Source organism: Micropterus dolomieu, linkage group LG20, assembly GCF_021292245.1.
Source record: "Micropterus dolomieu isolate WLL.071019.BEF.003 ecotype Adirondacks linkage group LG20, ASM2129224v1, whole genome shotgun sequence".
In the NCBI taxonomy this organism is placed as follows: Eukaryota; Metazoa; Chordata; class Actinopteri; order Centrarchiformes; family Centrarchidae; genus Micropterus; species Micropterus dolomieu.
In genome coordinates, this window is record NC_060169.1 from 6,959,498 (window position 1) to 6,972,178 (window position 12,681).

The 12,681-nt window shown below is 38.1% G+C and overlaps 2 protein-coding genes across 2 annotated transcripts in view; one reads left to right on the forward strand and one right to left on the reverse strand.

The window, feature by feature from the left end:
- Positions 1-1,101: 1,101 nt before the first annotated feature.
- cdkn1ca (cyclin-dependent kinase inhibitor 1Ca) lies at positions 1,102-2,300 on the forward strand. Its single transcript, XM_046033230.1, has 2 exons — positions 1,102-1,626; positions 1,738-2,300. The coding sequence occupies exons 1-2, from the start codon at positions 1,203-1,205 to the stop codon at positions 1,836-1,838; spliced, it is 525 nt and encodes a 174-aa protein (XP_045889186.1). The 5' UTR covers positions 1,102-1,202; the 3' UTR covers positions 1,839-2,300.
- A 3,968-nt stretch (positions 2,301-6,268) lies between these two features.
- The window catches only part of kcnq1.1 (potassium voltage-gated channel, KQT-like subfamily, member 1.1), a 67,546-nt gene continuing 61,133 nt past the window's right edge, over positions 6,269-12,681 (reverse strand). Inside the window, exons 13-17 of the mRNA XM_046032035.1 lie at positions 9,450-9,525; positions 8,533-8,627; positions 8,325-8,371; positions 8,151-8,212; positions 6,269-7,252 (exon numbers count right to left, since the gene is read on the reverse strand). Of these exons, the coding sequence (XP_045887991.1) occupies positions 6,989-7,252; positions 8,151-8,212; positions 8,325-8,371; positions 8,533-8,627; positions 9,450-9,525 (544 nt within the window). The 3' untranslated portion in view covers positions 6,269-6,988. The remainder of the gene's footprint in view (positions 7,253-8,150; positions 8,213-8,324; positions 8,372-8,532; positions 8,628-9,449; positions 9,526-12,681) is intronic.

Here is a 12,681-nt window from a genome sequence, read left to right on the forward strand (position 1 = left end):
GTGCAATTTTTACTATTAGCTTCAGCATTGATTATCACTCTGTTAATGTGACACCATTACAATATCTAATATGAGTTGGAGACAAATATGCAATATCTTCAATATCAAAATTATTGTCAAATGAATTTCAGATCTGTTTTGTGCTCCATCATACCGTGTTGGTTTAAGTGGCTCTTTGTAAGTGTTATGCTTCCATTCTTTACTCAGCCGTCATAATATCAGAGAGAACACAAAGAGAAGCATCAGCTGATCAGGGTTGTGGCTCAATATGCCAACCATATAGTCACAATGGTAGCCAGACTGTGGTTTTTCTGGGAACAATGAATGTGTTTCACTCTGTAAGTGAGGACAGGGCTTTCAACAATTTTCTCAGCAGAAGTTTACAGAACAGTTTATTTATAGAAATCACATTTGATACATGTTTAATTTATGGTAGCAACATTTATTTGCATTTCTACAGCAAATTTAAAAAATACAACCTTTCTACAACTCTAACCTGTGGGGGAAACTCTTCTTTCATTGGATAAAAAAGCAATCAAAGCAAAGACAGCTATTTTAATTACTGTAGTCTTGACCTATGTGTAACTTGAGCCAAATCCCATCTCCTGATTTGAACTACTTTTCGTTTTGGACCACAAACCTACTTTCAATCTACTTTTGGCAAGAAGACTTTGGCCTTTATAGGCAGAAATCCCTGTAGTGGCCACTAATCACTGTTACATGGAGGCTAAACTGCACTGCTGCATTTTGGTGCACTTTCATTGGGAAACAGAGTATAAAGACTGCAACACTGAAGTTTTGGGTTTTTTTTTTAGCTCTTGCCAACAGTTTGCAAATGATCCTTATTATTGTGATTAATTAAAAATTGATCATGACTTTATAGGATTGTGTTCATCACAGTATTACATAAAGCATCCCAAATGGAACCTGAGACATTATTGATGGTCTCAGTGGTCTGCAGTCTGTCATCACACAATAGATGAATTTCGCCCCCTCCCCTTATCCTCTAATTCAGAGAGCTGCAGCCAATCAGCAGCCTCTGCTCATTGTGTACAAACAGAACATCGTGCGCCCTGCAGCCTTTAAATCGCCCTGCGGCATTGTCCTGACCAGAGCAGACCAGGGTTAGACAGCAACAACAGCTCCATCTTAAACAACAGGAAGACGTTTCCCACCAAAACTTCACCAGAACTACTTGAAGGATGAATCCCATCAGGCGCAGAGAGTCGGTTTGCAGGAGTCTTTTTGGCCCGGTGGACCACGACCAGCTGCGCCGCGACTTGACGCAGAGGCTGAAGGAGATCGCTGAGCAGGACAGCCGTCGCTGGAACTTTAACTTCCAGACTGAAACGCCGCTGGCAGGCAGGTTTCAGTGGGAGGAAGTACCCGCAGACTGCGCGGCTGCTCTCTATCAGGAGTCGGCACAGCTGAAGGACGCTGTCTGTTCTTCAAACACTGAGGGTGATGTCAGTCTCAGCTACCCTGAAGAAAGCGCAGGGACCGACCAGGAGAACTGCTCCAGCATCTCCAACAAACACAAGTGTCCAGCTGAAGTGACGCCCGTCCGAAGGAAGAGGATGCTCTCAAAACCGTCAACCAAGCCCAGAAACAATGCACAAATTACAGGTAGGGAACAAGTCTTTTGGATGAATTCCTTTGTTCATCCTGTAACCCACGTCTATTAAAGTATAATGACAAGTGTGTTAACATCTTCTTTCTTCTTATTTTTCTTCTCAGATTTTTTCGCAAAGAGAAGGAGGACTACTGAAACCAAGAGCACCCTGAATCCTTTCCAAACAAGTCCCAGTGAAGCAGCTCTGTGCAAAACAATAAGATGAACATGCGACTGAAAATGGACTATTTATATTTCTAGATACATTTTTATGGGCCCTGACCAAGGCCTTTTCACTGCCCCAAATTATTTTATTTTATTTTATTTTATTGCCAATTTTAGTGTTTGTGAGCTGGAGTGGAATTAATCCATTTGTGTTATTTAATATATTTAATTTATTTAATTTTTTTTCATTGATAATATCACAAATATGTTTGCTTAGAGATGTTTTTATCATTTCCATCAGTATTACTGAATATTATGTTTAAAGGACTGAAAGGATTTTTTTTAATGTATGTTTGATCACTTTGTCAATCTTGTATGTGGATTTTTGTTATATGAGCTGCTTCTATTCTGCAAAAGCACTATTTTGTCATTGTCGTGTTTGCCTAAATTAACTGAGATGCAGATTGTAAATGCCTAATGTAAATGTAAATATTGCAATTTTAATAAAGTGACACTAAATATACTTCTGATTCAGTAATTATTAAATTTTCTGCTGTTCACTTGGGAACTGTTCCCTTTCACAAATAACACAATGAAAAGCTTCTTAGACAAAAACACATTAATCCATATCCCAATGAATTTGTTGATAGATGCTAATTAAATGATTTTGCATCCATCACATCAAACTGGTTTATTTAGTCCTGTAGAACATTCATAGCATCTTAATTATGTCCCCCATCTTAAGTAAAATGTGTTCTCAGTTCTCCAAGAAATGCCTCTCCAACAAATCTATATACCAGGACTTCTTGTCTAAAGCTTCCAAATAAACTTGGCCCTGTAGCACATACATGTATAATATACAAAATAATATGTTTATGCAACAACATGTCTCTTTTGCATTGTGACATTTTGCTTGAAGGAAAGATATTTTGAAGAAGTCCTTACGCTGAACACAACTTTCTAATCCCACTCTGTCAAACACTGTGTCCACTCTGCCTTTATATGTGAAAACTGCAACGTTTTCCTAAACTGTTTTAGTCAATTAAAAGTACAAAAAGACTGTCATCATCAGAAGAGTAACATTTTATCTAAAATGTTCCGTGATAACTTATTGTCATAAAAAAAAAACCTGACCATGGAGTTCTATAATTGCAGCCATTTATGAACAGAATTTAAAATGATTGGATTTTCAATATGACTGCAGACATAGAAGTTATCAAAAAATCAATTCAAAGTTGGCAATCGAAAAAATAAAAATGTTTTAGAGTAATTCCATTTTCTGGGTTGTATTATGAGATGTTTTATAATAAGTAAGGACTGTACTGTCAGGCTCAAAATTATATCTGTTAATATGACGGCCAAATTGGACCATTAGAGAGGCCAAATCCCACAGGAAGCGTATTCACCCCCACAGTGTTGAGGTTTCAGCTCTAAAGAATTTCAAAAGGCCATCTGGACGTGGAGCAGGACAATGGCCACATAGCAGAGTGTGCCATCTATTTCACCTGCAAATCAGCCTTTGGAGCTCCTCGACCCCCCAGGTCTTTCCTCAACTTTTCTCTTTTCACTCTGTCCCTTTTCATAGTCAAAGCAGTTGACATGTGCCCAAGACAATCCTATTAATGTTTATTCTCACTTTGGCTTGTGTTTACTTGTATGCTATGGGAGCAAGAGGACTGTGTTCAAGCATAAAAGAAAAAGCAAACATCACATTTACATTTTTAAATGGCTCAATACCAAGGACAATAAATATTAAGTGTGTTATTTCTCCATTAGGAACAGATGATCTTACACTCTGTTCTACTAGATTTATGTCCAGATTTCTAGTCAATAAATCAATAATCAAACTATCCCATGGGCCCAAAGGGTCCCATGTGTTCCCACTTTCCCCTCCCACAACCTTAATTAAATTCCCTTAAAGATGTATTACAAGCTGCTCAGTACATCATCAGTGAATGAAGCTTTCACTATCTGATGTAGAGATTTAGTCAATTAACATTATAGTATGTTATGGCTTCTTCTGATCAGGTTTTGATGCAGTTGTCCAAATTAGAAGAGGCTAAATGAGAAAACTACAGGAAAGACATAAATAAGTTTTCTTAAATTGATAATATAACCATCTAGGAGTGTGTGTAGATTCAGAAATGTATAGGTTAGGAGAAGTTAAATCTATGTACTCTATGTATTAAGAATCTATCTATCTATCTAACTATCTATCTATATATTTAGCTCTGTACATTCAAGCATGATGATTCAGCAAAAAGCATCTCAGTAAATTGTAGCCCTAAATGCAAATATTTGTTTTGATTTTTTACCATAACTATTTAACCAAACCTGTCATGTAAATGGAAATTTCATTTATCGGATGGATTGATCCACTATGTGTGAGTGTTTATGACCATTATATTTGTTACACATTCCATTTCCCAATACCCCAAATAATACTAATAATGGGGACTGGGGGGGTATTTAAAATCTCCACACCCTCTCTGTAATGAAACTCTCCCCTCACCCACCTCCTGGTCAACACAAAGGCCAACCACCATCAGCACACTTTAGAAGGGTGGGGCCCATTGTCGTAGACACCAGAGGCAGATGGTCATTTGGGCCTTTTCTCCACATGGCCACTTGTGTGAAGGAATGCCTGGACACCCTATGGATGGCCAGAGGGGAAAAGGTCACCATCTGCTGCCCAAAGGTGACCTGGTTAAAGAGCATGGTTTTAGCTGTGCTTTTGGCTATTTCCATAAGTCAGTGAGGACACAATGAACATAGCCACCCCAACCTCACAACAAGAAAAGAAATTCTGCTGCCAACACGAGTGGTACATGACTATTAAGAAAACAATAACTTGAATTTCTAAAACTCAAAAGTGAAGCTTCCATTTGATGGGCGACTGATGAGAACACTGAAACGCTGCAAGAACATTAAACAGGACAACTTTTCAAACTTATTAAACAGCCACTGGCAAAAGGAAAAGATCTTACTGAAACTGAAAGCTCATTTGTTTTGGTCAGAGATCAGTTGGATTTTCCTTAAGGCACCAGACACAACACAATGACACTGGGTAATAATTTCCACATTTTATTGCAACAAATGAATATTTCTAAACATTTACAAAATAGTGAAATCAAATTAAAACAGTAAAACACCATTTCATTAAATTGAATTTTTTCAGTATTGAAATACAAGGCGGTCCCTTAAGAGTAATTAGCCAAAGCAGTAGAGTTTTCAACGTATATATTTATAAATTCTATAAGTTTGATTATTTACAAGAATTGAATGTATCTGTTTAGTTTTGCTATTATGCATGTGTCATTTCACTACAGGTAAAAGCTAAGATGGTAGCTACTGAGATCTGCTAAGCTAGTTACATTAGCGTTAGCAGAAATTTAACTAAGGTGTTTTTCTCCATCTTAACTGGATTTAGTTAATGCCTCCTTTAGTTATGTGGAATAACTAATTGAATTACCAATATCATATCACACAGAGACTTGATAATAATTTTCACAATTTTATTGCTATCGAAGAATATTTCTATAGATTTACCAAAAGTGAAATACAATAAAAAAAACAGCATTTGATTGAAGTGAAAGTTTTCAAGTGAACTATAGAAATGTTAGGCCTCTCCCAAAAGATGAATGCAATTAAATTGACTTTAATTTCAAAAGAATATAGATTATTGAATCAGAGTATATGATGCAATGTCTTTGGCATTAACCTGTACCGCATATTAGGGCCACTATTGGTAAAGAAAAACAAGTGACGGAGCCGGGGATGGGGGTAACATTTTGAGAAAAAACTCAGATATTCTCTGAGATTAAAGTGGTACATTTCGAAGAAAAAAATACAAGACAAGAGTTATTGCAGACATTTGAGAAAAGGTGAAGCTTTCAGACAGGCTGATTTAAGGGATTGCAACAAATCCATTTGAAAGCATGTGTCATTTATAAAAGTCTCTTTCCCTAATTTCTGATTATATTTTCTTATATTTCTTTAAATATAGAAAGTCTCATAATACTAATTGGTTAAAGTTGCCTTGCAGTTATGGCTGTTGTTATTAACATCTGCATACCCTGCTTTTAAAAGAGTATGCTACAGATCCTTTAATAACACAAGCACATTAGACAAGTTTTTTTCTCATAAATGTGTTTTTTTCTCAAATATGTATGAATTTATTTTTTTTCTCGGAATATTACCCCTCTTCCACGACTCAGGAAATAAAAATCTATACAATGGCCCTAATATGGCGTTGTAAACATGAATACATTTCAAGTAATATCTATAGGGAAATAATTTCAAAGTGACTTTGCCCTTCACGATTATGAAACTAATGCTCATACAATATGCTAAAATATCTGTGTTGAAATGTCAGTAATTCGATTTTCACATATGTCCCACATCCTCTTATGAGATATTTCACATAATGATGCCAACTTCAGCAAACCAGTAAAGTTGAGAAAAAAGGGTTACAGTTTTTCAGGCAAACAGTTTGTTTAAACATACTTTATTTTAAATGTGTAATGTCCATAACTTATAGGAAATCTTTTGTCTGTCTGCCCATATTTACCAAACCAAGTCGCATGAATTCCTATAGAATCAGAAGCTGAAACAACAGTTTCTTTTAAATCTAAGCTTGTTACGATAGCTGTAGAAGGAGTTTAGCTATGGAGTTTTTCTCCATCATGATTGGATCAGCGAAGATGTTAGTTCTGTCACGACAACACCCAACTCTTAGTTGCACATTCTCATGTCTCTCTTGTCCACATTTTAACTCAGTCCTTTCAAATCCTGGTACTGACCTCCCCCACCTACCTACAACACCGGTTTCCACTTTCGCCATAAGTCCTGCAGTATTCCGCTTCACTCTTTACCAGATCGTCTGTTGTGCTTCTGCCTTAGCTTTGCAGCCTTTTGTTCTACCCATCTGACCTTGCCTGTTTGATCCTCTGCTAGCCCATCTGACCTTTGCCTCTCTTGTCTCTCTGTCTGTTATATGCCTAATTTTTGCTTTTGACCACAAGTTTTTACCTAACTTGTCTGTCTCAAGAGTATACATTTACAGAAAAGACCTAGGGAAAAAGTAAATATTGTTTTCGCTTTAGCTAAGGCTAGCCGTGACCTTCTCATCAGCCAGTTAACTTTCACTTGACATGGATCTGTTAACAGACAGACAGACAGACAGACTCTGAGGCTACTCGGTTGAAGGTTTCAGCAGTTCTCATCCTGACTGGCGGTGGTGCTCAGGGGATGGTTGAGGCAAGCCGCAGTGCTGGCGGTGTTGGAGAGGGACGAAGGTGATGAAGATAGCTGGTCGTAGCTTGGCAGGCTGTCCTGGCTGGGGAGAACATTAGAGGTCCGTCCAAGCCGTGGCCTCTGCCTGCCTTCACCTTCGCCCCCATCAACATCCCTCTGGTCTAGCAGAAAGGTGAGGGACTCTGCGATGCGGTTTAACGTCTGGTCCATGTGTGTTATCTGTGAGAGTTGAATCAAATATTGATAAATGAAAGTAAAATAACATGCAACCTCAGATTTGGATTAATGATGATTTTTACTCCTTCAAATTAAAAGTACTTTTAAGAGTCCAGATGTTACTATTATGTCTTTTGTGTAATTAAATTACCCTGTGTGTGATAAAAGTTTTATAGTATTAACCTTCAACGCTTTGCCAAATAATTTCTGCTGCTGTATTTTAGGTAAGGTATATAATCATCTGTCAAACAAAATTACATTTCAAGAATAGAAATTCTGTAAATAACAGGTATCATTTCAACTTCAAAAAATACAACAGAGCTTTACTGGTGAAAATTACAAGCCCTGTAATTGACACATTCACAGCATTTAAGTTTTGTTATTCATTTAATAACAAGTAAATGTCTACGTCAATCACCTTATTATTCAAGAAAATTAATTTCCCGACAAGAAATTAATTTTGTTTGATCATTTTATCCATGGTTGCAAGACAGGAATGTAAGGCACACTTGGAATGGAGTTGGGAGAGGTTGTGATTGAACATTTTTGTTTTTCATTGTTTTGAAACACCACAGAAATGAAACAAAAACAAACTCATTGTTTCTTTTTTTGCTGCAGAACTGGCACAAGCTATTTCATATTACTTTACAGTAAGCAAAGCCAGTTAAACTTTTAATTATGCAAAACTATTCTCAATTTGAGTTTATTTTGATAGGTGCAACTGCTACTGTATTGCACCTGATGAAAGCTTATTTGTTACATTTTCATATTGTGAAAAGAAGACAAATATGGTCATGTACATTTTTGACTTTGCTCTTTTACAAAAAAAAGAAAGTATCTGAAATGGTGAAAAGCAAAAGACTTTTGTTTCAGTTTTCCACAGAATTTGCACAAATCCCACCTTGTTCTCCATCCTGTTGAGTCTGGATCCGATAGAGTTGGTGCCTTTGTCTTTGGCTCGGTCTTCAGTGGGATACAATAGTCAAGTAAATTATAAAACAGGAGGATTAGGACTGTGATTTGTATCCATAGTTTCTGTACTATATTTTGAGAGAGCAGTGGAGTGATTCATTACCTGAGCCTGACTGGAACAAAGTTATTTTCCCTATAGACTGGTCCAGTCTGAGAGAAACAATGGGAGGCTCAAGTCAGAAGAACATATCCTTTCTCATTACCCGACTCTTCTGCTTTCCTGATTTATTTTTCAACATCATCCACCATTTGTCTATGTATTGCTCAGGGGAGGTAATTCATATGAAGCTCTTCTTAATTAAGCAGTTTACCTTCTCTGCAGCTCCTTGATGCGCACCATGAGGTTGAGGTGACCCTGGGAGTATTGCTCAATCACGTCTCGCACATCATATGGTTTACGAGCTTGCTGCAATGGAAAAAAATATTTGGAACTGGTACATCAAAAAATATTTTCATCGTACACTTCTTATTAGGCATAAAACCTCCACTTTTCTGTCTACAATATTTGTGCTTTGTTTTGGAAAATAATGTTGTTACAGAATCCTACGTTTGTGAAGTTTTCCTTCATGTTGGCTTTGGTTTTGTCACTCCCTAATATTTCCCGCTGAGCTTGATGTGTGTTTGCAGGAGTGGTGAGGTTCCAAATATTACTACTGTACACGCGTTACTTTCTATTCACTTAATAATATATCAATTCTATGTTAGTAGACAGATGGAAATGGAACAAACCCTAAAGGAAGGTTTAATTAGACCACTTCTGCAATAATGCAATCAATTTCAGTGGAGAAAGCTCTGCCCACTTTTTTGTTTTGTTATGCTTCCGCTGAACTTTTCATTCGCAACCTTTGCTGTAACACCATTAGAAACACCTGCTGTTTCTACTGTTCATAAGCCCAACCTGTATCCACCCTTAGGTCTGAATCTATGTTTCCCCGGGGCAAAGTTAATTATTGTCACTCCCCAATCTCTGCTGGTGTGAAGTGAGAGCATATACGCCAATAACAAATGTACATACTGTGTACTTACTTAATAAACATATCAATTTCAGGTTAGTTGGATTACTGAAATCTTAACATTGAAAAAGTGCATGTGAGTGAAACAAAATTGTATTAAGTCACCTCAAAATGCACAGATAGGTTAGTCAATTTTAGGCGAGCATTTGAAAATCTTTTTTTCCCCCAACATTTTAGTAGAAAAGTTATTTGCTATAAAAAGGTGTATTACTTACCTGAAAATTTCTCTTGGCCACAAAATAACGCATTCTCTGGATCACCCGGATGGCTTTTCGGTGTGACTCTGTCAATCTGTGTGAGAGCGTTTCATATGAATGTGTTCATGTTAATTTCAAAATTTGTAACAGACTTGAGACTGCTGTGGGAATTGCTATTGAACTTGCTTTTTTTTTTAAAAAAGAAACAGAAATAGCCTAGAAAGCATAAGAAAACAGAGAGTAATCCATGTAAACATCTAGTCTAGTCTAGTCTTCTTAAAACGCAACGGAACTTTGCTTTAGCCCTACTTTAACCCCGGTTTTTATTTTCTTGTATGAAACATGTATCACTATGAAACTATGGTTGACATGGCCTTCAGACCCAAACTCAAACCCAAAAAATTAATTTAGGGGAAAATATTCAGTGCAGCACAGTTTCATGGTTACTACTAGTCTACATCAAAAGCCTCTCCCTTATGACTTGTCTTCCTTTGAATGTGATCAAGGTGCAGTAAGAAGAAAGGAAGGGTGATTTTTGGGATCTGTGTGTGTCTGTGTGAAAATTATTAATACAAAGCCCAGAGTGATTGTAGTGCATTTAGCCTCCATTACAATGTTGTGGGAATTATTAAGGAGCCTCATCAGGGTTCATTACCCTGGAAAAGCAGTGAATGAGACTGTGGGGGAAGAGTACTGAGCTCTTTGTAAGTCCAGTTACGTGAAAGACTATAGGAACAAGGTCAGTGTGTATCATAATGGACTTTTCACAGGCCATGATATGGGCTGATTTTTAAATGCAGCTTTTGTAACATTATGTCAAATTAGCACTACATAATGGGATATAAGTACTGCGCTCTCTGTGACCTATTATAGAAATCCATTTTCCACCACAAATGGTGGTGATATAACCAGAAACAGACAGTGAGGCAAATAGGCCGACACAATTTCTTTCAACTCTAATGAGAATTTTTAAATTCTGCTGAATGTGCTGTTTGAATCGTGAAAGTGTTCATCTTTATCCTAACATTAACAAACATTTGTATATCTTAAGATAAGAAAAGATATCTTAAGGTTTTAATCCTAAAGGAAATAGTTTGACATTTTGGGAATCAAGCTTATTCACTTTCTTGTGAGCGGTAGATGAGACAGTCAATATGAAACTGAGGCTGGGAGACCATTAGTGTATCTTAGCACAAGGACTAAAAACAGGGGGGAACAGGAGCTTGGCTCTATCCAAAGCTAATCCCAGATACGAGCACCTCTAAAGCTCACTAATTAACACGTTATCTCTAATTTGTTGAATCTGTACAAAAACAGAGTGTAAAAACAACAATTTGCGATTTCATGGGAGTTATGTACAGGACAATTTCTTCCTTGAGTCTTTGCTGGTTGAATGCCAACTCATGATGATGACAACACTCCAATAAGTCATTAATCCCAGTTTATACTAAAATGAACCTATATTCAGTGAACAGATAAAAGAATTACTCTCAGCAAGAAAGCAAGTAGGCGTATTTCCCAAAATGTTGCTCTATTCCTTAAGCTTTTCATTATCAAACCCAAAAGCTGATGAACAGACCCACCAACATTCAAGCATGAAATAAGTATTACTGTGTTGGACAAGAGGCTGACTGTCCTATTCAGTTTTTCATAACACAACAATCTCTCTACACTCTCTATCATTTAAAACACAAATTGTGTTTTAAATGATAGCCAAACAATCAGTTAAGTGTTAAGCAGGACTGCCCGGTGGGCCGACGCACCTTTGGGGCTGCTGTAACGTAAATTATGTATTTATAACTGTCATAACTGTTTTTAAAAAATGGGCCAACGACTGGCCCGTAAAGGACAGTGGCCCATTGGTTCATTTTCTATACTGACACTGGGCCGGCCCAATCACATCTCTTGCTTGAATTGTCACCTGCCACCTGAATTTTGTGCTTCCCTGGTGCAGAAAATGTCTCCAGAAAATGTCCCCAGAATGCAGGAAATTAAGTGTTTAATGCTCAAAATCTTCTGTGGGAGGACCCCCAGACCCCACTATCGGCTATTTCATTAATACATTTTTTTCCCTAAATAGTAGGCCTATTAAAGAGCTGGTATTATGCTTTTTGGCTTTTTCCCTCTCCTTTATTGAGTTATATCTCTTTTTTGTGCATGTAATACGTTTGCAAAGTGAAAAAGCCAAAAGTCCAGCCCAAAGGGAGTTCCCATCTCCCACAGAAAGCCCCGCTCTCAATCGCTTGAAAACAGCTCGTTTGTAGTCCAGCCGTTTCCCTTCCTTCACAGTGACGTCACAATGAAAACGTGTCATAAAGCTTTCCAAGCGGCTGGGGGGGTCAGGCACGCCCTCAAACCAAGCTAGTCTTAGCGGAGGCCCTTTGATTTTAGTTAAGCCCCTTTTCCACTGCACAGTCCCAGCTCGACTTGGCTCGACTCGCCTTTGTTTGGTTTTCCATTGTAGAAATGTTGTACCTGTACCTGCTTCCAGGTACTTTTTTTCGTATCACCTCACCTCCGTCGAGGTTCCAAGCGAACTGAGGGATACTAAAATGTAATGTGAAAACATGACAGACTGCTGACTGGTCAGGGAGAATATTCACTATTCACTGCACCATCGTTGCGTGCACCAGACAGAGGCCAGCAACAGAAAGTTTTATATTTTTCAGTTTTCGTATGGAATTTTATCACTAAATCCACTTCTGAGAAGTTTTGAGGTGAGAAATCTGCTGTGTAGATTTCGAATATTGACAGTTTTAGGAGAAGTGATGGCGGAACAAAAATGTGCTTGAATATTTTCGGAGTTGAGGAGCTCCGCAAGTGGCTGCGGGGGAAGCCTGTGCCAACCCGCTGGAGGAGCGTGTGAGGCCGGCCAGCCGCCCGCTCACAGATCCCTCTGCTCCCGCCGTCACACGGACCGCTGCAGCAACAACAGCAGAGGAAAACACAGCTGGAAGGTTTTCATACCGCTTATCTGCCTTTACATTCTGAGTAATGTTGAAACGTTTTAACTTAAAAAAGAGAAAGCTGTGTGGATCACTGGTGTGTGTGTCGCATTGAACATTACGTGTGGCGTCGCTATGACGACAAGCTACGTACTATCTCTGGGTACTATCTGCAATGGAAAACGGAGCAGGGCCGAGTAGAGTCGAGTCTATCGATTTGTGCAATGGTAGCATTTTTCGGCAAGGCAGCATAGATCGTCAGAACACTGACAACAGTTCAACGTTTAGTCCTAAAAGACGACGCA